Genomic DNA, 27,995 nt, shown 5'->3' on the forward strand with positions numbered 1-27,995 from the left:
GGTTGAGATAATACTGGCCTGTTTCAGTCAAAGCAGACTTGCTCTTAGTGGCGTGCACAGGGCCGTTGCCATGACCACAATTCATAAGATTCCCCCACCCCGTCTTTCACCGACATCCCCTGGTTCCTTTTTGATTAGTCACCAGTGTACTCCACTCCCTCCCCCCCCCCCTCCTATGTCCTGAGACTCACTAACCAAGCACACCCCCCCCCCCTTAAAAAAAAAAAAAAAAAACCCTGTACCCACCTTGGCATGCTTACAACGGAGAGATTGTTGTCATGGTTACGGAGTCTTGGGGAAACCCCTCTGGTTGACCTGCAGAATCCCTTCAGCAGAAGGGCCTGTGAGGGTGGGGGGGGGGGGGGGGGGGGGGGGGGTATTGTGTTTCAAAGCTTTCAGGCTTGATGTCACAGGTATACAAAAAAAGAACTACTAAAGTGCATGCAGTCTTGCAATGGATGCCAAAGTCTTAAGCAAGGCTTGGTCAATGGGCCATTGTCAGAGCTGAACCTAAAGGGCTAAGCCAAATGGATCCTTAGGATTTGTTTGCAAGAAGCAATCGATGTTAATGTGCTACCTCTTTTTTGTTTTGTTATTTTCCTTTTTTTTATTATCAAGCACCCTCCACAGTACAGAATATGGGGGGTGTGCAGTTAATGAAGCAATAGGAATAAACGTTTAAACAAAACAAAAATAAATAAACACATTTTAAAAAAACAAGTAAATAGTAGCAGAAATGTTTTAATTAAATAATTATGACTAGTTTTCACTTTGAAATTATTATCTGAAAAGGAATGCAGGGGATCTTTATATGTTTACAGCCACTGTCAGTTGGTTTTTATTATTGATGCAGAAAGTTTATTTAGGCTACTCGGTAAGACTTGCAGAAAATATGAATCCAGCTCTGCGACGTCTGTTTGGTCAAAATACCTTCCGTTACCTGTTGGGTGATTAAGGAGGATTGAGGGGTTTCAACCAAACCCACAAATTCGTGTGGCAGCTTCAGAACATCCATCTAAGTAAACGTGTGAATGATTTCCGTGCACGGTCGGCGACGTGAGGGCGCGCGGCCAGGCAATTTTCGTCCAAATTTCCCTTGAAATGTCAAATCATAACTCCTGGATGACAAAATTGGAATTTCGTACGGGGGGATCACTGCGCATGCGCGCTCATGTTCCTCAAACCCCCTTCTTCAAACGCGATCTCGGTGGAAGCTGGTTCGCTGTAGTCCTGCCGGCTCTGTAGACGAGGGTGCTAATCGGGGCAGAAGACTGCGTCGGTTCTACAACGTCAGAGGTTTTTTTTTTTTCCCCAAGAAAACATCACCACTATACAGACGCCCCCGTCATTCGTCTTACACACACACACACACGCACGCTTTTATTCCGGTACATCTCATCACCATCGTTCGTTTCCCCTCTTCTGCGCTAAGATCATGTCGAACCCGGCCATGTCGACCAAGGAGGAGAAACCCGAAGAACAGAAGGGGAACCAGTCCAGTTGGAAAGATTTTCTCTACAATCCGAGAACTGGGGAGTTTATTGGTCGCACGGCCAGCAGTTGGGGTAAGACTCTAAGAAGATGTGATGCAAATGGGGTTGCTGAACACACACACACACACACACACAATACAGATAATTGCATTAAGTATTAATTGGCATTGTGTGACAATGGATGGCGACGCATGTATGGACCTTTAGTCCACCCATTCATTAGTTGCATTAATGAAATTGTTAAGAAATTAATAGCTAGGCCTTCTGATATATACCACCTTCTGTTATTATAGGCTAAATGGGTTATATGTTGTAGCAGTCAACACATTAAAGCTTTTATATTAGTTGGTTCCGGTTCGTGCCATTGAAATCATGCTAGCTAGCGAAAAAGGTTTTCCTTGGGGAACAAGCAAGACATCTGCTCCATCATCCGCAGTTCTTTTTCTTCTTCTTATTCTTCTTCTTCTGAAATACAGTTACGGTGCCTTCCCATTCATTTCATGCCCGTGGCATTTGTGCAATTTCGAAAGGAACATGAAACGGTTCTTCATAGCCAATTTTGGAGCTTTTCTGTGATCATCTGCCTTTTCTCTGCCCAATAACACGAGAGCTTCAGTCAAAGGTCCGTTTCTCATAGCACATCCCCCAGGCTTCACCGAGGCTTAAAATGAAGTCAGTTTTTACAGTAGGCTATTCTACCAAATTCCGTTTGCTCGCTAACATGCCTAAAATGTTTTGACACCCAACAGCCAGCTTGGCAACCTGGGCATTGAAGTTAAGACAATAGAATTAGCTAGATTAGGCTATATTAAGCATAAGGGATACTGAGTCGAGGTATTAACGTTTTAAACCGCTTTGTGATCAGATTAATGTTTTGACTACGAATATCAGGCCATAAAAGACCATGGCTACTTTAGTATATGTAAGTGGCATGTAAATAGCCTATGCGTTTATTTGTAAAATACCACACCTGAATTTACTCACGCATCAAAACAATTTTAAAAGATTGCAATGTGTGGTCGGAATGTATTGTTAGACTATCCTTATGTATTCAGTAGCCTATAGGATTGTGTTGACAGTTGCAGTGCTCGTTGATCAAACAGAATGCGTAACGGTTTTTAACAAAATGCTTTTATTTTTTCAACTGTAACGCTTGCTAACGATAAACGTCCCCCCACGTCTTGAGAGTTCTTACACAGTGGGAAGACAACTAAATATTCTAAAATTAGCCCTACCTATGTGCATCGCATGTTCGCATCGCCTCAAAAGTCGTATCGAGTTTAACGTTAAACGATGGCTAACTTACATATCATATCACTGTGGACTAAATTAAGGAGCTCTGGAAAAAAAAAAAATTTACTAGATGCGTGGATGTGATGTGCGTGGAACCCAAGACTACAGCTCTCTGTCGGAATGGGTTTTTGCGGTGGTCTCACAAAATCCTTGTGCGAGCCAGTGTATCACAATATCCGTACCAGAGCAGCACGGCTGCTCATTGTTGGATAAAAAAGCTCGAATTGATATACCCTTGAATTGCGAGGAACGACATTCTTTTGGCGTTTGCTACTACAGTACGGGGAGGGGGCGGGGACGGGGAGACACTGGAGTCGATCACCCGCCCCTTTTCGCTGTCAATCAATAGGCGCATTCATGACGTCGGCTTCAGTCACTTGAAATTTAAATGAATCCACTGTAGCCCATACGCCCCGATGCGATAGGAAAATTCCACTTCCCCCCCTCCGCACAGTTTGTCAAAAGCCAGGCGACAAGCGATAATTTTTAAAAATACTCACTCTGCCTATATTTATTCTACGATATTCGTCTTAATAATTTTGTTGAATTACCGTATGCATTGTTTCATACATGGTAGCGTATAAATCCTACTCTTTTTTTTAATTGATCAATTTATGTATTTTTTCGGGAATAAATCATTGTTGTCTCCTCTCTTTTTAATGTGGATGTATCAAATGTGAAGTGCCTGCATGTTGCGAGGTCGCGCTGTTCGTTTTAAAATACAGTGATGCATGGCACGGTGCGAGCGCATTGCTCCTCATTTCCTGATGGATGGGCCTAGGTGTTCACGAGGCTGCAAAGTAGCGTCTCTGTCAAGGTCAAACTCCTTTCCCCTTGCGATTTGTGCGAAGAGAGATCATAAATAGCGTTTGACAAAGAGAGAGAAACATAATTTTTTTTAAAGACGGATTTCTTTTAAGGGAAATCTTATTTAGTGGACGATTGTCCTTGCTCAGTAATGGAGGCTTTGGTGTGCGCGCGCATGTGCAATGCGTGTTAATGTTTGCGTGTCTGGCGATTGTTTATTTGTGTGTGAATGATTCAGTTCATGAAACCACTGACTGCGTGCCCGTCATAAAGAATGAGGGTCAGGTCCTTCCAGCTGACAGGCTGAGTAGGGTTCAGAGCAGGTGCAGCTCTGAGGCATCGTGACAAGATCAACACCTTAGTGCACCTAAATTGTGCATTAAAAAACTACTCTGCAGCACATTTGAAAAGTAACTGTAAAGATGCTCTTCTTCTTCTTCTTCTTCTTCTTCTAGTAAGTAGGTTTGAGAGGGTCTCATCACGTGACTGATGATGTCACAAACATACCCAAGGTTGTATTCCATCATCAGGGTGTTCCCCGCCTCACTGTGCCACAGCGCCCCCTGTGGTCGACTGTGCCAGCTGCAGTGACGGTTGCACAGGCAGCGGCTGTCAATTTTTTTACGGCTTGCTTTGAGCAAGCAGCTAGCTTAGGCCTTTGAAGCAATTTGTGCAGACGCAAGTGAGGGAACACTCAGGGTGTCTGTGAAATAAGTGCGAACATCGGGACAGGAGCAGTATGAACGTGAGGTCCGTGTCTCCGTGCTGTAGCACATGTCTAGAGCGAGTGCATTACATTACATTACATTACAAGCATTTAGCAGACGCTCTTATCCAGAGCGACTTACACAACTTTTTACATAGCATTTTACATTGTATCCATTTATACAGCTGGATATATACTGAAGCAATTTCGGTTAAGTACCTTGCTCAAGGGTACAACGGCAGTGTCCTTACCCGGGAATCGAACCTGCGACCTTTCGGTTACAAGTCTAGTTCCTTACCCACTGTGCTACACTCCGTGCACGCAGAGGCCTTGCATTATGGCCGCCTGAACAGCGATAGTTTGATGAATAGTGGACGTTTTTAAAATACCTGAATCGATTGCAAATGTACCCTTTGGGCAGAACTTCCTTACTTACGCCCCCTTGTGTTTAGTGGTTGTTACAGCTTATCTCCTTATCACTTCACGTGGCCGGAAACACGTCTTAAATAATTCTTTAAATTAAAGTTAATGAAGTTCTTTGATAGTTTTTCCCTCGGACTTATTAACGTAACGCAGGCTTGGCTTGTTGGCATTTGCTTTGGCCTTCCAACTCTGCATTTCTGCGCATGCTTCAGTTTCACTGACTGTGCGTCCACACTCTTTCAGCAAAGACATGTTAGTCTCAAATTTATCAGTGAAAAATTCCTTTAAAAAAAACAAACAAAAAAAAAAAAATAATCATTTTGCCATAACAGCACATGGCAGGAAGGGAAAACATTTTTTGTCTGTTTTGCCGATTGAAGGTTCCCTGGATGTGAACACAGGACTATGTGTTCATCACGGCACACAGAGCTATTCCTGACGCGAGAGGGCTACTCCTCCCTGAGTGAGTTTAATTAAACGCGATTAAAACAGCTCGTTACTGTTCAGGGACTGTAATTGCGGGTGGAAGGGGAAAAACAGCACTCTCCTGGGATACCTGGGACCGAGGGCGTTGTGGTGGGGGGGAAGTGGGACTGACCACCCAGGGCCCGAATGGGGGGAGGACCCTCGAAAAGCCTGGAATGATGCGTGAGAGACATGGATCAAGAGAGGAAGGGGGCCCACAGAGACTGCTCATGTATAGGGCCCAGAATTTTGCGCTGCACCCCTGCCTGGGACCCAACGTGGGAACGCTGGACTCGGGAGACAGTGATTTCCTTGTTGGCGGAGTAGCGCAATGATGCTAAATGACGTTAGCGACACTCTTTCGAACGCCAAAAGAACCCTCTCGGGGGTGAATGTGCAGTGTTCTTAGCCGCAGAGTTTAGCCTTTGTACAGCACTGTGAAGAATGAAACTGCACTTTTGGAGTCTGTCTGTTGCTTATTTCATATGAGTAATAATTATTTTTTTTAAGAACTGATTTTTTTTTGTTGTCAAGCTTTCACTGTAGTCAGTAACTATATTGGGGTAAGCCAGAGGCTCAAACTTAATAGCCACAAATAATTGCTCTTTAAGAAACACTACAGGTATGAACAAAATTATATTTCTCAGCTACATGAAGAATTGTCGCCTCACAGCAAGGAGGTCCTGAGTTTGAATCGAGTCCAGACTGCCTGTAGGCATGAGGGTTTGAGTGAATGGATTGGCCACCTGTCCAGGGTGTAGTCCTGCCTCTCACCCAGTGCATGCTGGGATAGGCTCCAGCCTCCCCGTGACCCTGACCAGGAATAAGCAGGTTAGATAATGGATGGATGGATTGATGGAGAATTTGTACCATAAAGGGTTATTTCACATCTTTTCTTTGATTTGTTGCTGCCCCGCATGTCCTTTATGCTATGGCATTCGGTCACATATCTGGCTGCCGGTTCCTCTGAGCATTATTTATATATTTTCTTGATTTCTCTCCTTTTCTTTCTCTCTTTCTCTCTCTCTCTGTCTCTCTCTTCCCAGCCCTCATTTTGCTTTTCTACGTGGTGTTCTACGGCTTCCTGGCGGGCATGTTCACGCTCACCATGTGGGTGATGCTGCAGACGCTGGACGACAACACGCCCAAGTACCGCGACAGAGTGTCCAACCCAGGTAACGTCGCCCCAACGTCTGCCCCCAACGTCCCAGGCAACCCCCCAGAGCTAGAGGGAGCGAGAGGGAGTTGAGAGAGAGAGAGAGAGAGAGAGAGAGAGAGAGAGAGCACACAAATGGCCATATCACTCGGTTAACAACGCAAATGAGCTTATTTCTTGGAAACATGTGAAACGGGAGACAGAGATTTAAGCGTTCAGATTTAGTTAGCGAGAGGGGTATATTCCACCTGGAAGAGTCAGGAAGTTGAAGCTTTTGGGAAGGGTCAGGATGGTGAATGACCTGTAAGAATCGTCACACGCTGAAATTCTGGAATGGGAACAAAGGGGAACTGGGCTACCTGGTCTGAGGGGCTAGGCTATGGACACTCAAATCTGGCCCCTTGAATCCAAATCCAGTTCTGTTTTTTTTGTTCTCCCAGGTAATTAACTGAACAGTTAGTGTCTCTGATTGGCCAGTCTGTCTGTCACACCTGACCCCCAGGTAAAGGGAGGGTGGAAACCAGCACTCCTCGGCCCTCAAGGACCATGATTTGACTGACAGTGGGCTAGGGTTAGGCACATCCTCAAATAACTGAAGGGACGTCCTGGTTGTGTCTCTGCCTGTGGTGAGAGAAATGTTTCTCTGTCCGCTGAGAGGGCTGTCTGTTTCTCTCTGGGATGAAACAAATCTTTCTCTGTCTGTAATGAGTGCATCTCTGTGACCTGCAGGATCTCTCTGTAAGAGGATCTCAGTCTGTAATGAGTGCATCTCTGTGACCTGCAGGATCTCTCTGTAAGAGGATCTCAGTCTGTAATGAGAGGATCTCTGTGACCTGCAGGATATCTCTGTAAGAGGATCTCAGTCTGTAATGAGAGGATCTCTGTGATCTGCAGGATTTCTCTGTTAGAGATCTCAGTCTATAATGAGAGGATCTCTGTGACCTGCATGATTTCTGTGTTAGAGGATCTCTGGCTGCAATGAGAGGATCTCTGCCTATGATGTGCAGTACCACTTCCTGTTTGTGATACAAATAATCTCCCTAATGAATTGAATCTTTCTTTGTCTGTGTCTGTGTGACTGTTCTGTAATAGGAGGATCTCTGTAACAAGAGGATCTCTGTAACGAGGGGATCTCTCTCTCTGTGGGTAATACGGGGATCTCTGTCTGTAACAAGAGGATGTCTGTCTGGAATGCGGGGACCTCTGTAATGAGGGGATCTCTTTCTCTGTGGATAATGCGGGGATCTCTGTCTGTTATAAGAGGATGTCTGTCTGTAATGAGGGGATCTCTGTAATGAGAGGATCTTTCTCTGTGGGTAATGCAGGGATATTTGCCTGTAATGACAGGATCTTGGTGTGTGGTGTGAGGATCTCTCTCTGCGCCTGTGATGAGAGCTCTGTGTGAAAACGCCTCTGTGCGAAACCCACACACGCACACGCTCCCATATCTCTGGGCGATAATGGATTCCACCCACTGTCAAGACTCCACGCACGTCCTCCTGTTCCTCTCCTCTCCTCCCCCCTCGCTCCACCCTCTCTCATCTCTCTTTTTTCTTCTTTTCTTCTCACTTCCTGTTTCTATTTCTCCCGCTCGCCTTCTGCTTTCTCCTCATTTTTTTCTCCCGTCTGTGTGAAATCGGGAGGGCTCTGTAGTGCGCTAAAACTGCCTCTCATTTCCTGTTCCTGTTTCTGCCAGTTGTGTAAATCAGCTGCACTGTACCTCCTGTGGCACGTCAGCAGTAATACCATAGTAATAACGATGATGCTGACAAGGTATAGCCTCCTGGTTTTTCACGTCATTGTTCTGCAGTTGCGAGCGTTCGTCCATGCTGTCGCCGAGGCAGTGGGTGAATAGTGGCTGCCGTTACCATGGCAACGCACCAGCATCCTAACCGGTCAGTTCTGTGGGGCGGGCAGGACAGGGCGTTAGGTTGGGGCGCGGCGTCACTTGCATGCTAATGGTGACACCGGCAGGCGAGACGGACGGAAAGCAAACAAACCGCCGAGATGTGAATTTTGGGCAGACGGGTGTTTTTCCTCGAACCCGGGGACAAAAATGCCCCATGTCCTGGGAGGCTGCTACGTAAAGGAATTAAATGATGAGTCTAGGATGACTTATCAAAACCATATAGAACCCCCCCCCCTCCGAAACCCCACCCCCCGCTCTCTCCCCCTTGACAAGCTCTTTATGATGTCATAAAGCAGGAGGTTCACAGATGTTTCTCTGTCCCACACAGTGCTTCATCCTCCCTGGTCCTCCCTGATGCATTCTGGGATTGGTTCTGAATACAGAAATGCCCCCATGGCTTCTGGGATAGGGTGGGGAGTCATCACCATAGACACTGCCCATGTACATAACCCACCAATAAATTTAGCAGCCAGCCTTATTGGTCGTTCACCAAATCCCAGAAAAGCATGCTGGACGATATTGGTTGTTCACCAAATCCCAGAAAAGCATGCCGGACGGTATTGGTTGTTCACCAAATCCCAGAAAAGCATGCCGGACGGTATTGGTTGTTCACCAAATCCCAGAAAAGCATGCCCGGACGTTATTGGTCGTTCACCAAATCCCAGAAAAGCGTGCCAGATGGTATTGGTTGTTCACCAAATCTCAGAAAAGCATGCCAGATGGTATTGGTTGTTCACCAAATCCCAGAAAAGTGTGCCAGATGGTATTGGCTGTTCACAAATAATCCCAGAAAAGGTACTGGGCCCTGTGAACCGTTTCTGGTTCCCCTGAACGCTGCAATCCAAAGAGTAGACTAGGGTTCTGAACGTGAAACTTTGTCTTTGACTGAAGACTCACCTCTTCAGGCTGCACCTCTCCCCATCCCTCCCTCCCCCCCTTGTAAATGACTAAGCTTAGGGTTGTAACTAGGCAGCTGTTTCGTAGGTGACTTAGGTGCATTAACTGTCTTAACGACTACTTGTATTTTTTTCCATAGACTGCGTTGTTGCCGTTCTCGTTGTTAGTGTTAATCAGTTTAACCATCAGGGTCCAAGTTGAACTATGCGGTTGTTCCCTGCACTTGGACCGGTACTTCTCTCTAGGGGTTTCGTCATACTTGTTCCTGGTTATGGTTATACACTTTGTTGTACGTCGCTCTGGATAAGAGCGTCTGCCAAATGCCTGTAATGTAAAATGTAATGTAATGTCTGGTTCCCAGAATGTGTGGATGGATGCTATCTTTAAGCCTCAAGGAATGTTCCTGGAAGGGTTTTAGAAGTTAAGTTTTAGGTTTTCTTTTCTTGTTAGGACAAATTTGTTATTGTAGGGTGCCTTTCATGTTAATTTTCTTTTGGCGGGGGGAAAGTTAGAAATATGCATCAGATCTACCATTTCAGTATTTACATTCAAAACATTTATTCAAAAGTTTTTGAAACAAACACTCCATGTATGATTGTGAGGCCGGTCAGGGGATGAAATCAGATTGTACGCAACTTTGTATGTTTTTGAACGATTTCCTGTTACGAGGACAGAACTTGTTTGGGGCAATAACTGCTTTCAGCGATTGCTTGGGCAACGTTCTGATGACATCATTATCTCTCAGCCAATTGGGAATCTGAACAGAATGTTCCTTGTTGATTTTTTTGGTTGCTGCCAGTGTTTCACTCCAAATCTCCTTGCCCGCCAATTCGTCCAATAGGTACACTTAATCGCACGAGGCAAACAAACAGAGTAACTGTCTGCGCCAAGCTCTCATCCAGCTGAGCTGATGTTGAACCCCTGGCATATGACACTCCACCATTGGAGTTTGTGATTGGCCCGGTGGGTTTACAGGCCTTGGCAGATCAGGTAACATTTGATTACACTGTTTTCTTATTCTCTTCGGGATTTTAAATTATCCTCCATTTTGTGAAATTCGAGGTCTGGCCCAAGCTCTGTTCTTCGCTCTGCGAGCTGGTCTGGCTTTCTTTCTGGAACTGAATGAAAATATCAGCTTCCATTTGTCCAGATTCAGTGGTCGCTCCATGTCAGCTGGTCCTAAACTATATTTTATGAATGTGAGGAATATTTCTGTGTTTCTTGAAAACTGCTGACCATTGGCTATCAGGATGTCACATGTCATTTCTCTCTCTGTCTCAGGTTTGGTGATCAGGCCAAAGTTCATGGATATCATGTTTAACCGATCTGATCCTCTCAAGTACAAGCAGTACGTTCAGCACCTGGAGTCTTTCTTACAGCGTAAGTACGTGTGTGTGTGTGTGTGTGCGTGCGTGTGTGTGTACCTGCGTCTGTGTGTTTGTGCGTGTGTGTGTGTGTGCTTGCGTGTGTGTGTGTGTGTGTGTGTGTGTGTGTATGTGTGCGTGCGTGTGTGTGTATCTGTGTCTGTGTGTTTGTGTGTGTGTGTGTGGGCGTGTGTGCGCATGTGTGTGTATGTGTATATGTCTGTGTGTGTGTGTGTGTGTGTGTGCGCGTCGTGTGCGTGTATGTATGTCTGTGTGTTGCGTGAGTGAGTATGTGTAAGTGTACGAACGTATATTAGGTTGTGTATGAGCATGTGTGTATGAATGTATATGGGTGTGTTTGAGCACATTTGAGCAGGTATGAGTGTGTTTGCATGTGTTTGAGTGCGTATGGGTGCATAAGGGTGTGTATAAGCATGTATGTGTATGTATGAGTATATACGGATGTATAAAGGTGTGTACGAGCATGTATGTGTGTGTATGGGTGTGTTTGAGCGTGTAAGGGCATGTAAGGGCTTGTGTTTGAGCCATCCCCCCCCCCCCCCCGGGCCCCCCTGACCTCTGACCCCTGCCGGCTCCCCCCCCCCCAGCCTACAATGACACGGAGCAGGAGAAGAACGACCTGTGCATGTACGGGGAGTACACGGTGCAGGACCAGGAGGAGGTGAAGAGGGCTTGCCAGTTCAAACGCAGCCTCCTGGGGGAGTGCTCCGGCCTGGTCGACAGCAGCTTCGGCTACGCCCAGGGCAAGCCCTGCGTCCTGGTCAAGATGAACCGGGTGAGCGCTTCTGCCCTGCGGCATCTCTCTCTCCCTCTCTCTCTCTCTCTCTCTCAAATTCAAATTCAAATTGCTTTATTGGCAGGAAATACATACGTACATATTGCCAAAGCATTATAAATCAATTCAAAATACATATTTACAGTGGAATACTAATAACAATGAACATTCTATAAAAAAAATTAAAAAAAACAGAACAATAACAATATTAATGTTCAATCGGCACAAGAATTTAAAGAAAATAAATAAAATATAATATAAATAAATAAATAAATAAATAATTATAATTATGTAGGATGGTCACTCAGTGTCCCTCAGGTTATGGCAAGCTGAGACATATTGAGCTGCAATTGGGGCTGTTGGTCCTTGTCCTAAAAGGACTGCACATTTTTAATTCTTTGATAAAGAATGGAAGTTTTTTATGATTTCTGAAAATTTATGGTAGTATATTTTTCTTTTATTTCTATATTTTGTACAGTGCTGAAGTGTGAAGTGCATCTCTGTCTCAACCTCTCCTGTCTTGCAGTGACCACATATTCGCTCTTCTTTTGGTACCCATGAGTTTTTGTATCTGCCTATTTCAATTGAAAGCGTGTGGTCACTGAGCCTGTACTTGGTCAGGATCTGTCTCTGTTTTGTATCTCTGACAGAGAAGAGATACTCTGCCTGTGTGTATTTTCTGTTTAGGGCCCGATAACAATTCAGTTTATTTTGGGATTGGTCCAGATGGGAGTTTTTGATGTGTTTTATAATTTGGTTTACTCTAATGGGCTGTTGTGAAGCAGTGCTGGTCTGAAGCTGGTTTGCATTAGTATGTGTTAATGTTAGTCTAGAGAGGTTCAGAACCAGCTGACTGAGGGGATACTTTCCTGGGCTGAGCTCTTGGGTTTGGAGTGCCAAGAATTGTAAGGAGTCTGTTGGACTCATTTTTAGATGTTCAATAAAATTTAATGCCCTTTTTGAATTCGAATGAGAGTCGGAAATCTGCCTAATTCAGCCCTGCATGCATTGTTAGGGGCATTTCTGTGTACTTGTAGTATGCTTTTACAGAATTCTGCATGCAGGGTTTCAGCTGGATGTTTCTCCCACTTGGTGTAGTCTTGCTGACTGAGTGGACCCCATATTTTGCTTCCATACAGCATGATAGGCTGGATGACACAGTCAAAGATTTTTAACCAGATTCTAATGGGAATATTTATTTTATGGAATCTCCTTTTAATCGCATAAAAAGCCCTGTGGGCTTTTTCTTTCTCTTTCTCTCTCTAACTCCTGGGGTTAATCTGGATAGCATTGGGCTGTACACATATCAGTTTTATGAAATTCCAAAAATGATAAGCGATATGTATCCACCAACCCCCCTCCCCCCCAACTCTCCCCTGGTACCAAATCCCAGCTCAAATTCCTTAAAACCATTGAAACTTCGATAAGTATTCCTGCGGATTACTGCCAGTCTTAAAAGAAAAAAATGTCAGTGTTTTTGGTTAGTAGCGTGTTATTGTTGAAAACTGAGCTCTGTTGGTGTTTTGGGAGTTTTGCCGGGGTTAAAAGTCATTGCAAATATTTGTTTGACGCGGGTGGGTCTGGCAGTGCGCTTGTGTACACACGGCTGTTCCCTCCGTCCGACCAGCGCGGCCTCCGACCAGCGCGGTCTCCTGGGTCTGCTGGGTTACTGGGTCTGCTGGGTTACTGGAGAAGAGAGGGATCGGCGTTTGTTCACTGATTCGTGTGTCCTTCTTCTTGATCTTGCCCCCAGATCATCGGATTGAAGCCAGGGGGCGATCCGACTATTAACTGCACATCAAAGGTAAGCGTGCCCCCCCCCCCTTCCGCCCCGCCCCGCACCCCCGCACCACCAATACGCATCACCTGTGTGTGTGTGCACGCTCTGTTCAGCGATCAATGTTACCACATGAACCGTGTGAGGGGTGTAAAGTGTACACACCACAGAGGTTTTGTGGGGGGGGGGGGTATTGTGATTTCATAAATTTAGCATTACTAGGGAAGAATTAAGAGTGGCTTGGCCCATTTAAAATTTGCCCATGGGGTATATTTCTCCTAGAATAGATTAGAAGGGTTCATACAATACTTTCCCTGAAACACCTATTCATTCTCCCACCACTCCCCCCCACCCCCTTCCCAAAGTTAAAAGGTGCAGTGCTGGATTAATTCCCAAAAGAAACATTGATTGCCTTTAAAAATTCCCAGCAGTACGATGTTTGAAATACATCCAATTATATTTCAGTCTATCCCTCTCTACCAGGATGTGACACGCTTTTTATTTTTTACTGGGTCTGTCCGCATATGACGCCAAATTTGGGTTACTGGTGTGTTTATGTGCGCGCATACGCCCGTGTGTGCATGCATGCGTGTGTGCGTGTGTGTGTGTGTGTGTGTGCGCATATGTGTATGTATATGTGCGCGCGGGTGTTCTCTGTCTGTCTCTATGTGCGTCTGTTCTGTACGTGTTCACCTGTCTGTCTTTATCTGATTTCTCTACACGCTAACATGCTAACAGTAAACTGTGGTAAGCAGCAGTGTCTCCAGGGCTCCCTGCAAGGGCTTACTACCACCGCCCCCCCACCCCCCCAACCACGCCCCCCCCTCCCCATGCTGCCCCCCCTCTGCGCTACACTTGTGTGTGTACTTGTGCGCCATGTTACACGCTTTTTTCCCAGCATTCATTGCAGGCATACTGTATACCTTCAGTTTCCCAGCTGCAGGGGAGTAAGCTCTCAATGGCCGTCAGCATGTTTTTACAGTACGTATGAACTCATTTAACCCCGTATTTAAAGTGCCGTCTCCCCTAATGCTGCCTAAAGTTTGTCTCTCCAACAATATGGATTTAATCGTGTTCTTATTGATGGATGCAAACGCAACGAAGCTTCCATCTTTAAAGAGCCGTGCTTCCATTTATAACAGGCCTTGCCCCTCCCCCTTTTCTCCCTTTAAGCCACGATGTCACATCCTGGCGGCTGGCATGAAGGTATACAATGGGTGCTGTTCTCTGAGAGAGAGAGAGAGAGAGAGAGAGAGCCCTGCACCCACAGTGTTGTGACTCTTCTCTGATTGGCTGGTTCCTTCCTCTTCCCGCCCCTACCCCTGCACTTTTGCAGTTCATGGAAACTGACAGCAGGAGGAGAGAGAGAGAGGGAGAGAGAGGGAGAGAGAGAGAGGGAGAAAGAGGGAGAGAGAGAGAGAGAGAGAGAGAGCTTCCTGTGTCATAAAGCGCAACGTACTCTTCCCGTTACTGACCTTGGCCTGAACCTGTGCGCTGTACGCACACGGCGCCCTCTGTTGGAGCAAGCAGGGTGTTGCACCGACATGGACGTCCAGCTCGCCTGGCTGGTGATGCTAATTCCCATCCAGGCCTTTCCATTGCTTTATCATGCCTCAGACGAAAGCCTTCGCTGGGTCTGTGAGTGTGTTCGGAAACATCCGGGGAACTAAGAGACTCTGTCTGGGGACGAGGGTCTTCCCCTCTCAGTGCTGTCTTCTTGTCCTTGGCTCAGCGTAAAGAACCACTTATCATTTGGTGTGTGTGTGTGTGTGTGTGTGTGTGTGGGGGGGGGGGGAGGGGAGGTGGTTCCATTATCCGCAGTCTTTTTTATCTGCTGTGAATTATTTATAGTGGCTGTACGCTCATTGCTAACAGATTTGCTCTCTTTGGCGATCTGGGATGTGGCATGCTTGGTGATTCAACATAGGGTGTGGGGTGGAATCGGTGTTGGGGGGGGGGGGTTGCTGTTTGCTGCTCTTTCCAGGGGACAGACCTGTGGCTGGGCTTTTACTGGGGTAAAAGGTGAGAGCTACACCTGCCTCCTTACCAGGCACCCTTCTCTGCCACATATTACACTCTGTAATACACTGTCTCTCTCTTTCTCTCTCTCTCTCTCTCTCTCACACACGCTCACACACTCTCTCTCACACACACACACACGCACCCAAGCACACGCACACACACACGCTCACACACTCTCACACACACACACACACGCAAGCACACGCACACACACACACACACTCACACACACACTCTGTCATACAATCTGTCTCTGTCGCTCTCACACACACACACTCTCTTTTCTCTCTCTCAAACACAAACATACACTCTGTCTCTCTCCCTCGCACGCACACACACACACACACACACACACACTCTTGGCCTGGTGTTTCTGTGTTTGGGCCAGTCAGGCACCCTGACTCTTCCTCGCCCCCTCTCCTCTTCCTCGCTCAGAGAGAAAGTGACCTGGCGATGGAGTACTACCCCAGCGAGGGCAGGATCGATAAGATGTACTTCCCCTACTACGGGAAAAAGGCCCACGTAAGTGTCCCTCCGTGAACAGCCCGCTCAGCAACATTTCCGTGTGTCCTGGAACACGTGCAGTCAATAGAAACCACTGTGATGTGCACACACAGACACATATACACACTATCCAACTACAGACACATATACATACAATATGCACCTACAGACACATATACACAATATGCACCTACAGACACATATACATACAAATATGCACCTACAGACACATATACACAATATGCACACACAGACACATATACATACAATATGCACACACAGACACATATACACAATATACATCTACAGACACATATACACAATATACATCTACAGACACATATACACAATATACATCTACAGACACATATACACACAATATACATCTACAGACACATACACACAATATGCACACACAGACACATATACACAATATACACCTACAGACACATATACACAATATACACCTACAGACACATATACACAATATACACCTACAGACACATATACACAATATACACCTACAGACACATATACACAATATGCACCTACAGACACATATACACAATATACATCTACAGACACATATACACAATATACATCTACAGACACATATACACAATATACACCTACAGACACATATACACAATATACACCTACAGACACATATACACAATATGCACCTACAGACACATATACACAATATACATCTACAGACACATATACACAATATACACCTACAGACACATATACACAATATGCACCTACAGACACATATACACAATACACATCTACAGACACATATACACAATATACATCTACAGACACATATACACAATATGCACCTACAGACACATAACAGACACTTTACAGAGTAGCAGAAAAAGAGCAAGTAACAGAGTGAAAACTACGAACTCCAGGCCTGAACCCCCAAATAGCACATGAAGTACAAAACTCCCCAGTGGGGAGAAAAACCAATACGCCAACACAAAAATCCTCTCTCCATCCATCCCTCCCTCTCTGCCTCCCTCTCTCCATCCCTCCCTCCATCCCTCCCTCTCTGCCTTCCTGCCTCCCTGCCTCTCTCCCTCCCTCCCTGCCTCCCTGCCTCCCTCCCTCCATCCCTCCCTCCTTCCCTCCGTTTTCCCCTGCAGAAGAGCTACGTCCAGCCCCTGGTGGCGGTGCAGCTGCTGCTGACCCGGGAGGACTACGGGAAGGAGCTGAGCGTGGAGTGCAAGCTGAGGGGCACCGACCTGCGGAACGACGACGACCGCGACAAGTTCCTGGGCCGTGTCACCTTCCGGGTCAAGGTGACGGAGTGAGGGGGGCGGAGCCTCGTTTCCCGTGTCATGGTGACGGAGTGAGGGGGCGGAGCCTCGTTTTCCACGTGTTCCTCCCGCACTACCCTCCCTAAAACCCCCCCCCCCACCCCACCCCTTCCCCCCCCTCTCCCCTTTCCCCAGCCTGTGGCCCCTCCCACCTGGGACTCATCCCAATGCTCCTGCCCCCCCAAGCCCCCCCCCCCCCCCAATGACCACCCTTTGCACTGTACTGAAGGATCACGGCGGGGGGGGGGGTCTTGGGGAAAGGGGTACTCTTTTTAGCACAATGGGGGGCCAGTGGTAGGGAAGTGGTGGGGGGGGGGGGGCGAAGTTTCACGGCAAGATCCGCCAAACCTAGTCTCACCCCCACGCATTGAAACGAACAAAACGACACCCTCTCCCCCCACCCCCACCCCCCACCGTCACCCTCACCCCACCAACCTGCAACAACCGTTTTTTCAAAGATCTTGAACTTTATGAGATGGTGCCATATTAGGGACCTGTAAATAGCTGTACTTGAAGTTCCTCTGGACTCCCCTCGTCTCCAGTTTCTGTGCAGTCTTTGTGTTGTGCCGTTCTGTATGTACATGTACATGTTAATGGATTCCAACACTGTTTTTTCTGGGTTAGCTCACGTCACGTCAGGACCGTTGTAATAAATGATAAAGGAAATAAAAATAAGTATATAATGTAATAAAAAAAATTTAAAATAAATATGTTTCTAAAAGAAAATAATACAACAACAAAAAAAATCTTATCTGAAACCACCTGGGAAATGTTTAAAGGAAGTGATTTTTTTCAACCTCTGTTGGACTTGCATTGTCTAAACAGATGCCTTAAAACCTGTAAGATCTCTTGAAATAAAGGTGATTTTAAACAACTCTCCTGTTGCGTTGGCATGCTTTCAGTGAGTCTCGGCAAGCTGAGAGAGCTTCTTTTCATTGTTTCTAGAATGACTAATTTCAAACAGATAAAGGATACGGATAAAATGTTTTGTGGGATACCTTTAATTCAGGGACAGGCAAGGAGGATCCAGGTCGGTTTCTTGATTCAACAGCAACTTTTATTTTCAAATTATTTTCATACCCCGCTCCTGGGGGGCCTGGCGCGTCTGTGGGTTTTTGTGGTATCCTGTGGTGTCCTTTCTAGTAGGGAATGCCTAACAGGTCAAAAAAGTCTGACTGGAGTCTATTTCCTGCTATAGTTCAACAGCAACCTGTGGGATCTTCAACACAGTCCTCACCCTGTTATGCCGATTCAAAAAGAATGACACCCAGTGTATTTAAGCTGAATTTTAATATGATAAATTATGCTACAGCAAACGCAGGGTCTTTAATGTGACGCAGTGTTTTTAGTGCGATCGAATCAGGGAGCCAAGGAAGCACAAAACTACAAGATGCATTTAGTGCGGCCACAGGAGGGCGCCAAAGAACCGAAAATTATAAGCTGTATTTTGTGTGATTCAGTCCGACCACAGGAGGGCGCCAAAGGACCAAAAATTATAAAAAGTAATTCGTGTCATTCAGTCTGACCACAGGAGGGCGTCAAAGGACCGAAAATTGTAATGTGTATTTAGTGTGATATTAGTGTGACCGCTGGAGGGCGCCAGCTGCAATCGAGGGGGAGCAGACTCCTCACTAATCTAGCTCTTAAGAGCTTCAGTGATGCCTAATCTCTATCTTAGATTAGCCAGGGAAGCTCATAATAAAATGAGCGTGTTTGACTGCCTTAGGCAGCATTAGCTGGCCTGTTTTAGCGGTCCGACTGCTTCTTTGCAAGCTTCAAGCGTCAGGACGATGGTGCAAATCGACAGCTTTATGTAAGTAATGTTAGTAAAAAAAAAAAAAAAAACGTATTGTGAGGAAAGGGGCGATGGCTGGTTGTCTGGGGCTTGGATCTTAATTTCGTGGGCAAATTGTTTTTCTGTTTGTGATGATTCGTTTCAAACCGCATGAGCCAAATTGGATCCTTGAAGCTCTTGAAACAGCATGAGTCTGTAGGTCATGGAAGGGAATTCCATTCATTGCATTGCAGTCACTGGCTCTCTTATCCAGAGTGAGGCACAGAAATGGAGATCGGTCAAGGGATCCTCTCTTGACCCATTTATTTACTGTCTTTGTGCTTTGCTTTACACACACATGCACACACACACTCTCCTCTCTCTCCCTCTCTCCCTCTTTCCCTCTCTCTCTCTCATCAGACCTGTACATTGATGGATTGACGGTCTTGCGCCTGTACCCCTGACAACGTAGACCATAGGGGCTCAAATGCAAATAAGAAAATGAAATTTTCTGCAGCACCGCATATCTTGCTACTCGGCAACATTAATCATTGCCATTAATCATGACTCTGTCCTTCATCAGAGTCTTTGAATGCACGGTGTGGGCCTCCCATGATTAATCATCAACCAATCACCAGAGTTTCTTATTTCAGCGATAACTGAAAAACGAATCAGTGTTGCAATTTTCAAGCAGTTGAAAATTACGCGTGCACTACAGTTAGTCTGGTCGGCCCTGAAAATCAGGTAGGAATTTTTTAATTCAGTTTTTTTTTTTTTTAAGTCACATTTACCAAGAAAGATTAACATGAATTACAAAGACAGAAAGAAGTCTGTTGATGAAATAGACTATCGATAAAAAACAGGTAACAGGTTTTTTAAAAGAAATATTTAATATTTTATTGGTTCTGATGAATTCATGTTTTGAGCAAGTCAGTCCATTGTGAATGAGCGACCTTCCTACAGCCAGCACACAGACACACCCACAGGTTATTTACTCTGCAAACACTGCAAACTATAATAATTTGCAGTGTATCACTTAATATCGTGCAGTGTAACAAATATACCTAACTCAGCCCCCCCCCCCCCAAAAAAAAAAACAGTTACTTATGAAAAGTTACTTATCCAATAAAACAACAATGTTTATAATTTAATATTTTATACTCTGAAACAGCTGGAGTACTGGACGAATGGTGGGGCTGCACCTTTCTCAAGGGTATAAAAGGTGATGTACCTTTTTTCGAGAGTACAACGGCGGCGTCTCTTGCAACAAATCGGCATTTTGAGTGCCACTTCTCCAAAATGTCTGCCTGAATCTCTGGTTCAAACTGCCGCCATGTTCATCTCCTAGTCTTTGACGGCAGTTCTAACCCCCGATGCCCTGACACACATTTTTGATTCCAAATGCAAGGGCCCATCCATTACTTTGGGGCTTACGAAGCAACAAAATAAACAAGAAGACAGAGTAGAGAAAGAAAAATAACCTTCTCAGTACGAATTAGCCCCATCTATCAGGTTTTTTTTTTGTTGCTTTTACAAATTGATACATACATTTACATATTTATAAAAGTAAAACCATCTGTTGGATGAGCGCAACCTGTGGACCCAGAGGGTATAACCCAGAGACTATTTAAGTAAAGTTCAAGATTGCCGATATAATTCCAGTCTAGCTCAGAACAAAGCACATGTCAATGTAGTAAACAGGATATGGATACATTTCATTGCACTTTTGTAGAAAAAAAAAATAGCTGTGGAACCTTTATGATTCAAAAAAATATAGAAATTGATTTAACTGGAAATATGTTCTCCTGCAGTATGCTGGTAGTATTTTGTGAGATTAAAGCTAGAACACAATACAAACAAACAAACAAACAAACAAATGAAAAGAAACCTAGTTCACACTCCTCTTTTTATGTGAAGAGGAGAGCCAATCAACGCTGGTCTTGTGCGAGCACCTGAGAATGCCAGCGTCTGGGAGGAACGCCACCTGCACTAAAGCTTTTCTGTACACTACAATCAAACAGAGCCCGGGAGGACTGAACGTGCTAATACACCCTTATTTTCTCTTTATGGGGAAACGATCGGTTGGCTAGCGGAACCTGCTGGTGGGAGGCTTCCACTGCAGCCGCGGTGTCCGGGATAGTGCGCACACGCCATCGTTCAGACTGCCTTGCTGCACGTTGGGGGCTGTGGTTCCCAAGCAACACGACACCCCCCCCCCCATCTCTCTAACCAGGGGTTGCCACAGCCTTCTTTTGCGTTTCTCCCATTTAAGAATTATACATCATTAACCCTTTTGCAGAGTAGGTCTTTTGGAATGTTTTCTGTTTTTTTTTCTTCTTTTTTTTCAAAATTCTAAAGTCGGTGTTCTAGAACTCCTTCGTTTTCTTTCAGTTGCCGGCAGCGATTGTGACATCAGCGGTTCGGTTCGGTTAAGAACGCTCCGACCGCACGTTTCTGACCTTGCACCTTGGAGGGACGGGACCGGAGGGGGTTTTGTCAGTCCTTCACAGCATGATGCAGGTGCTGGACTTCTTGTCGTCGTCCAGCCCGGCGGCGGACTCCTTCCGGTTGGGGTCGTTGAGCTCGTCGAAGAGTCCCGTCTCGATCATCTCCTGCTGCCAGGGGATGGAAACGGCGCCCGTGCTGAAGTCCTTGTGGAACTTCTCGTCCTTGGCGTCCAGCTCGATGCCCTTGATGTCGGAGAACTCGGCGATGTCGTCCGTGTCCTTGGCGTAGACCACGTTGGCCTTGGGCACCCACGGGGGGTCGATGAGCCCCGCCTCCAGGCGGGCAAAGTTGATGGACTTGAACCACTCGTGCTTCCGGGGGTCGTCGCCCCTGCGAGGGGTGCAGACGCACACTCACGTCAGGAGCAAGACACACACACACACACGTACACACACACACACACGGACACACACACATGCACTCACACATACACTCACACACACGTACACACAGACGTGCACACGTACACACACACACACACACACACGGACACATACACGGACACATACACTCACACACACGTACACACACCTAAATGCACACACACACACACACACACACACACACACAATAATTTATTGCTATACTTGTGAGGACTTCCCATTGAGTACATTCATTCCGTAACCTCTAACCCTAACCCTAACCCCAACCACTACATGCCTAACCTTAACCCTAACCTTAAACTAATTGTAACCCTAACCCTAACCCTAAGTCCTAACCCTCTTGAACTTGTGGGGCCAGCAAAAGGTCCCCACCTTGCGTAATTTTCCTCATCTTTCTATCGTTGTGGGGACATTTGGTTCTCACAAAGATAGTAATACATGTCCACACACACACACACACACACACACACACGCACACAAACAGAGGTGACCTACTTGCAGCCCAGGCGCTCGTTGATGTTCTTCTTGAGGAACTGGTTGATGATGTCCTTGGTGGCCGCGTCGAAGTTCTTGTGGTCGAACTTGACCTCGTCCTCGCAGATGCGCCTCTGCACCTCCTCCTTGGCCACCTTGTCCTTCTTGGCGTCGGGCCCCTTGAAGGGCGTGTAGGCGGCCACCATCTCGTAGATGCTGCAGCCCAGCGCCCACCAGTCCACCGAGGAGCGGTACGGGGTTTCCTTCAGGATCTCTGGAGCCATGTACGCACCCGTCCCCGCCTGAGAGGGGGGGGGAGAGAGGGAGAGAGGGAGAGAGGGCTTGAAGAGGTTGCAGGTTTGATTCCCAGGCAGGGCACTGCGGTTCTACCCTGGAGCAATATGCTTAAGCTGAATTGTTTCAGTATTTATCCAGGTCAACCAGCTTATCATTGCATTACATTACAGCCATTAAGCAGATGCTCTTATCCAGGTTTGATTTACTAAAGGTTGTAGCGCAGGCAATACCGCTGTCATGGACAAGCAGCAGACATATTGTTTCTGTTATCATTTTGTATTCATTTAAATGAGGGCAGGCAGTTCACACCCCCCCCCCCCATGGATTTTCTCCCTTTATGTAGACAGGGGAAAGCAGAGAGGGTTACAGATAGAGATGGGATCACAGCACAGAGTGTAATGGTGGGGGATCTAATCCCCATAGGCCTGGTGAACTCATATATGCTCTGAAGTTTGGCCACCGTCCAGCCTGCATTCCACTGTACTGCCTCAAACTAACGCCCTTATCACAGGCCCAAACCTTCGGTAAGTCTGGCCTAAAGGTTCCTTCTAAGGACCCGGGCTTCCTGCTAGCTCTGTTTTTAATTTAGCTCACAGCAAATAACGTTAAAATGAAGAACAGTGTAGGAGAGAGAGAGAGAAGAAAGAGAGAGTGAGCAAGAGAGACAGGTACTTAGAGAGAGTGAGAGTGAGAAAGAACGTGAGTGAGAGAGAAAGAGAGCGAGAGGGTGTGCAAGCAAGAGAGAGAGAGAAGCAAGAGAGAGGTACTGAGACAGACAGAGATAGAGAAAGAGAATGTGAGAAAGAGGGAGACAGAGGTCAAGGTACACAGATACAGGTGGAAGGACACACGGACGACAGTCACACCTGGGGCTTCCCCCATCCCCCACCACACCCCCCCACCCACCACCCTCCCGTGTGAGGAGAGGTGCGCTGGGCATTCCAATGAGAGGCAGCTTACTGTAATGCCCTCTAAGTAAGAGGCTTAGGAGCACAAAGCCACCAAAGCCCTGTGCAGCTCCCCCCCCCATCCCCGCCTCCCAGGCACCTGCCCCCGCTTCAGGGGCCACAGGAGAAAGGCGGAGGATAATAAGCTTTCTCCAGCTCTCCACAACAGCACCCTGCTATTCTTCTTCTTCTTCTCCTTCTTCTTCTTCTTCTTCTTCTTCTTCTTCTTCCCCCCAGCCCTCCTTTTAAAAGGTGCAAGATCACGCACATGCGATTGGAACGTTCTCAACTCAGCGTTCTGATGATGATGTAACAATGGCCGGTGGCAATCGAAAGCGCGACAGAGAGTTCTAGAACACTGACACAGACTTTTGAAAAAAAACATTAAAAATAAAAAATTTGAAAAACATACTGTGAGGGTTTAGGCCAGGGTTGTCTGTAAAGCGTATTGTGACAACTGCTGTAAAATACGCTATAAAAATAAAATGTGATTGATTGATTGATTGATTGATACTCTTCGAGGGGTAATGCATTATTTCCTTTTTGCTGAGCAGCGACCTGCTTCTGGGACCCCCTTGAATTGCCTATGGGACGCGCTGCTGAGGCGAAACTGAGGTCAGTTCCGACTTTTGGGCGCAATCCAGACAAAAGCAGACGAACAAGGTGAACGGTGTCCTCAGCCTGGAGGTCAACCCCCGAACTTCCGCGTTCACACTCCTTCCAAGGCCGACTTATTGCATTGCTCTTCTTTATGGCGATGTATGGTGATTTCTTTCCTTTTTTTTACAACAAGAAAATTCCCACACAGGTGCATAAGCCTCTGTTTCAGATCACAGCCACGTCTCCACGACAACATTGCTTCCAATTTCAGCAACATTCCTTGATTCTTCCCATTTTTTTTGTGTGTGTTTTCTTTCAAACAGCAGGTTGGCTGTATCTTCCATTTCTTCCACATTCATTCATTTATTAAATTTTTGGGGCCAAAAAAGGGAGTGTTTCCAACAGGGTGGAAAGACAACCGGCCAGAAGACAAGCGCTCTTCTTTCCGTAAAGGAGTCGGCGCCGATTCCTGATCCCCTTCTGCTCTGCATTCTACACAAAATGGCTGCCGTGCGTGCCAAGTAGCCCGCCAGATTAGCCACCACTGCCGCATGAGGAAGAAAGGGCTTTGGGATCTGGTTAAATAAGGCTTTATTTGCTTAACAGGCTTGCACAGAATGAGGTACATTTTTCGACACTGTCCCGCTCCACGGCATACATAGGTGTGTATGCGGGTTTTTGGATCCCCCAGTTACTCTAGCTGAATTATCTAATTGCTCTATGCACTGGAGTCAGTTCACTGGTAGATTAGGCCAGAGTAAGGCATTTTACACAGGGACACAAAATCAGCTTTTGAAGGATCAGAAGTGGATGAACAGGAGAACGGACCTCACATGTTTCCACGGTGACATCACGCTGTGACATATGCCTGTTCTGTTTTGGCATGTCACGACCCACCCCGTCCACATTTTATGTTCCTAAATCCATCTCGGGGTGGGGTGGGGGGTTAGCGACTCCTCTGTTTCACATTGCATGTCCTGGTTGTGAAACCACGGTCACAGGAGGACTAGGAGTTTTATAACCCAACAGTCATCAGCTAATTCATCCATCACTGGAGAGTCCTCTTGACATCACATTAAGCAAATGTGGGCTGAAGCATGACAAATATGACAAAGTAATTTTGTGTGCAAGGGTGTTGTTCAGTCTCACGAAAGTGCATGTGTGTGAGAATGTAGATCAGCTGCCAGTCTTCCCCAGATTATTTAACACTTTTGAAGTGTAGGTCCTTTTGGAATGTTTAAAAAAAAAATAATAATAATAATTAAGTCAGTGTTCTGGAACTCCATTGTTTTCAGGTACCAGTAGCGATTGTTACATCAGCATTAAAATGTTTAGTTAAGAACATTGTAATCACATATTTGTGAACTTACACCTGAAGGTGTTAAAGAGGTAGTGTGGCTCTCTGACCTTAGCGAGAGTCTATAATTGGTATGGCTGTACCTTCCCATCCCAGGATCCTTTGCATTGCGTAAGTCCTCCTGAGGCGTAATCCCCAGGTTTAGCTTTACCAGGAACCAGCCAAAAAAGGAGCAGAAGCTACACCTGTGATGTCATCTTCTCTACCCCAGAACCATTGAGGAAGACCCTACAGCCCCCAAAATGGTGTCTCTTCCCTGAACTCGGGACAGATGCCCTCTCAGTGCACATGATACACCCTGAGAGACCGGTACAATGACACAACCACCCATTATCTCACAACCTCCCCTCCATCCTCAAAAAAAGATCTTCTATAAGAGTATTGCATAAGATTAATAGCACTCATAATCTTATGTAATCACCATAATTTGCACCTACTGCTCAGCAATAGCACAGCATAAAGAGAATAAAAACTTTCAATTCTGCAAAGAACTATTCAACTACTTAGCACCTTAACTGGATAATCTTGTGTCCAAGCTTTGACCTGTTTCTCCTGAGATAGCAAGATCAGAATCCCATCATCAATCACCATCATCATCATCATCGTCACCATCACCATCATCCTTACCAACAGCATTTCTTATAATTGTCATCACCACCTCCATCATCACCGTCACCACCACCACCACCACCACCACCGCCATTACCATCATCAACCTCATCATCACCCCCCCCCCCACCATTGCCATGGCGACATCAGACTGACCCCCCCCCCCCAGGCCTCACCCTCTGGGTGGTGGTCTTGCCATTGGGCAGCTCCACGGCCAGCCCCAGGTCGGACAGCCGGCACTGGCCCAGGCTGTCCAGCAGCACGTTCTCGGGCTTCATGTCGCGGTAGACGATGTCCATGGCGTGCAGCTGCAGGATGCCGGTGGTGATCTGCGCCGTGTAGTAGACGATGCGCTTCATCTCGATGCCCTTCTCCCCGATGTTGTAGATGTGGTAGCGGAGGTCGCCGCCGTTCATCAGCGTCATGCACAGGCACAGGTGGGTCTTGCTCTCGAAGGCGTACGCCAGGCTGACGATGAAGGGGCTGTTGACCTTCTCCAGGATCTGCTTCTCCAGCAGGGCCATCTTCTGTCCGCTCTTCTTCTTCAGTCGCTTCTTTTCCAGCTTCTTGCAGGCGTACATCTGTCCCGTGTTCTTTACCTGGACAGCACACACCTGCGCACCGAGGAGAGGATGTCAGTTTCTCCTCTTTGTTCCCAGTGCAGAACTTAAAAATCTTTCAATCTGGGTCATTCTATTTCTTCAGTCTGTTTTTTGCCCTTATGCTATGAAAACATTTAACCATATATGTATAAGTATACTGTAACAAATCTTGAATATGTGGAAATTTAACATTATTGTTTTGTTTAATAATATATTACATGGATCATTTTGTGATATTTCCCTCTGTAACCAAAGTGGCAATAATTGGATTATTTTAAATATATTTCTATATTATTCGTATCCTTAAAAAATGTATGAAGTATTATGTCTTGATATCACTGGTACATGTACTTAAATTCAAAACAGTAATCAGAACAGCTAGCCTTCCATTATCACAGAAATTGTAAATGAAGAATGGCAATATATTGGCTCTCTCTCTCTCTCTATATATATATATATATGTATGCATAACAAAACAAACAAAAAAAGTGTCTCCTCACCTCTCCGAACCCCCCTTTTCCGAGCGTCCTGAACTCGTAGAAGTACTTGTCGTTGATGGGCTGCCTCTCGAACTGCTTCCACTGGAGGAACTTGTCGAAGAAGGGGCTGGCCTGGTAATCCTGGAAGGGCTTCCCCTTCAGGTACTCCCTGGTGGCGTCCCGCACCTTGCCCGTCATCACCTCCTGGAAGTCCCGGTCCGTCACCGCCTTGCACTTCTCGGCCGGCTCGCCGGTCAGGAAGGACAGGAAGGTCTTGGAGTCGGCCTTGCAGAAGCGGTTGACGATGTTCTGCCGGGTCTTGTCCTTGGCGGCGCCCTCGGCCAGCTCCCAGTTCAGCAGCTCGTCCAGGAAGTCGGCGGCCAGCGCGTAGGTGGGGTTGGCGGCCACGAACTGGCGGAAGAACCTCTTGCCGATGGGCTGCTGCTCGCAGAGTGACTCGAAGTTGGGCTCCACCTTGGTGCGGATGGCGGCGCACTGGGCGCTCTGGGGCAGGGACAGGCTCCGTCGCCTCTTCCTCATCTCCTTGTCGTCGCCCCCCTGGGCCTTCAGGTACGCCGTGTTGGCCACCAGGTTGTCGAGACCCCCTATGTCGCACATGGTCGCAGGCTTTCTGGGTTTTTTTTTTTTTTTTTTTTTTGCGGGTTCCTTCTGCTGTCCTGCTACTTGAGCTGTTCTCCCCTGGGCAGCTGGGTGCGTGTGCGAGCGGGTTTTTCGTTTTCGCGTGTGTGACTCGCTCCCTGTCCCGGCCAACGAATGAGCCTCCCGAACTCACCCGGAGACCAAGACGGCACTCACACTCAGGTGATTACTCGTTTAAAATTAAACACTTCAGGAGGGATTTGCTCCTAAGTCTCTTTGCAGGCTCTATTCGCGGGCGCTGTTCACGGAAAGAGAGTTCATAAGAGGGTTCTCCTCTAAGGAGCTTTTCGGTCCGCTATATTTAGCGGGCTCTGCAAAGCTTCTGCTGAAGGTGGACCCATCGACGGTACTGTACCTGACGCTCT

At 46.6% G+C, this 27,995-nt stretch overlaps 2 protein-coding genes across 4 annotated transcripts; one reads left to right on the top strand and one right to left on the bottom strand.

Annotated features, from left to right (window-relative positions):
- Window positions 1-1,184: 1,184 nt before the first annotated feature.
- On the top strand, window positions 1,185-17,815 carry atp1b3a (ATPase Na+/K+ transporting subunit beta 3a). 3 transcript variants are annotated; one of them, XM_064341562.1, is made up of 8 exons: window positions 1,188-1,565; window positions 6,234-6,362; window positions 10,431-10,529; window positions 11,122-11,309; window positions 13,063-13,113; window positions 15,544-15,630; window positions 16,767-16,921; window positions 16,964-17,815. In XM_064341562.1, exons 1-8 carry the CDS (start codon window positions 1,436-1,438, stop codon window positions 16,974-16,976), a joined length of 852 nt encoding a protein of 283 aa, XP_064197632.1. In that variant the 5' UTR covers window positions 1,188-1,435; the 3' UTR covers window positions 16,977-17,815. The 3 variants fall into 3 exon arrangements, with proteins under 3 accessions (XP_064197633.1, XP_064197632.1, XP_064197631.1); XM_064341561.1 differs by having other exon boundaries at window positions 16,767-17,815; XM_064341563.1 differs by lacking the exon at window positions 6,234-6,362 and having other exon boundaries at window positions 1,185-1,565; window positions 16,767-17,815.
- A 1,770-nt stretch (window positions 17,816-19,585) lies between these two features.
- Window positions 19,586-27,955, bottom strand: grk7a (G protein-coupled receptor kinase 7a). The gene is made up of 4 exons (XM_064341564.1): window positions 26,992-27,955; window positions 26,066-26,503; window positions 22,101-22,381; window positions 19,586-21,552 (listed from the first exon to the last, which is right to left on the bottom strand). The coding sequence occupies exons 1-4, from the start codon at window positions 27,586-27,588 to the stop codon at window positions 21,219-21,221; spliced, it is 1,650 nt and encodes a 549-aa protein (XP_064197634.1). The 5' UTR covers window positions 27,589-27,955; the 3' UTR covers window positions 19,586-21,218.
- Between the last annotated feature and the right edge of the window lie 40 nt (window positions 27,956-27,995).

This window comes from Anguilla rostrata, chromosome 6 (genome assembly GCF_018555375.3).
Source record: "Anguilla rostrata isolate EN2019 chromosome 6, ASM1855537v3, whole genome shotgun sequence".
Classification (NCBI taxonomy): Eukaryota; Metazoa; Chordata; class Actinopteri; order Anguilliformes; family Anguillidae; genus Anguilla; species Anguilla rostrata.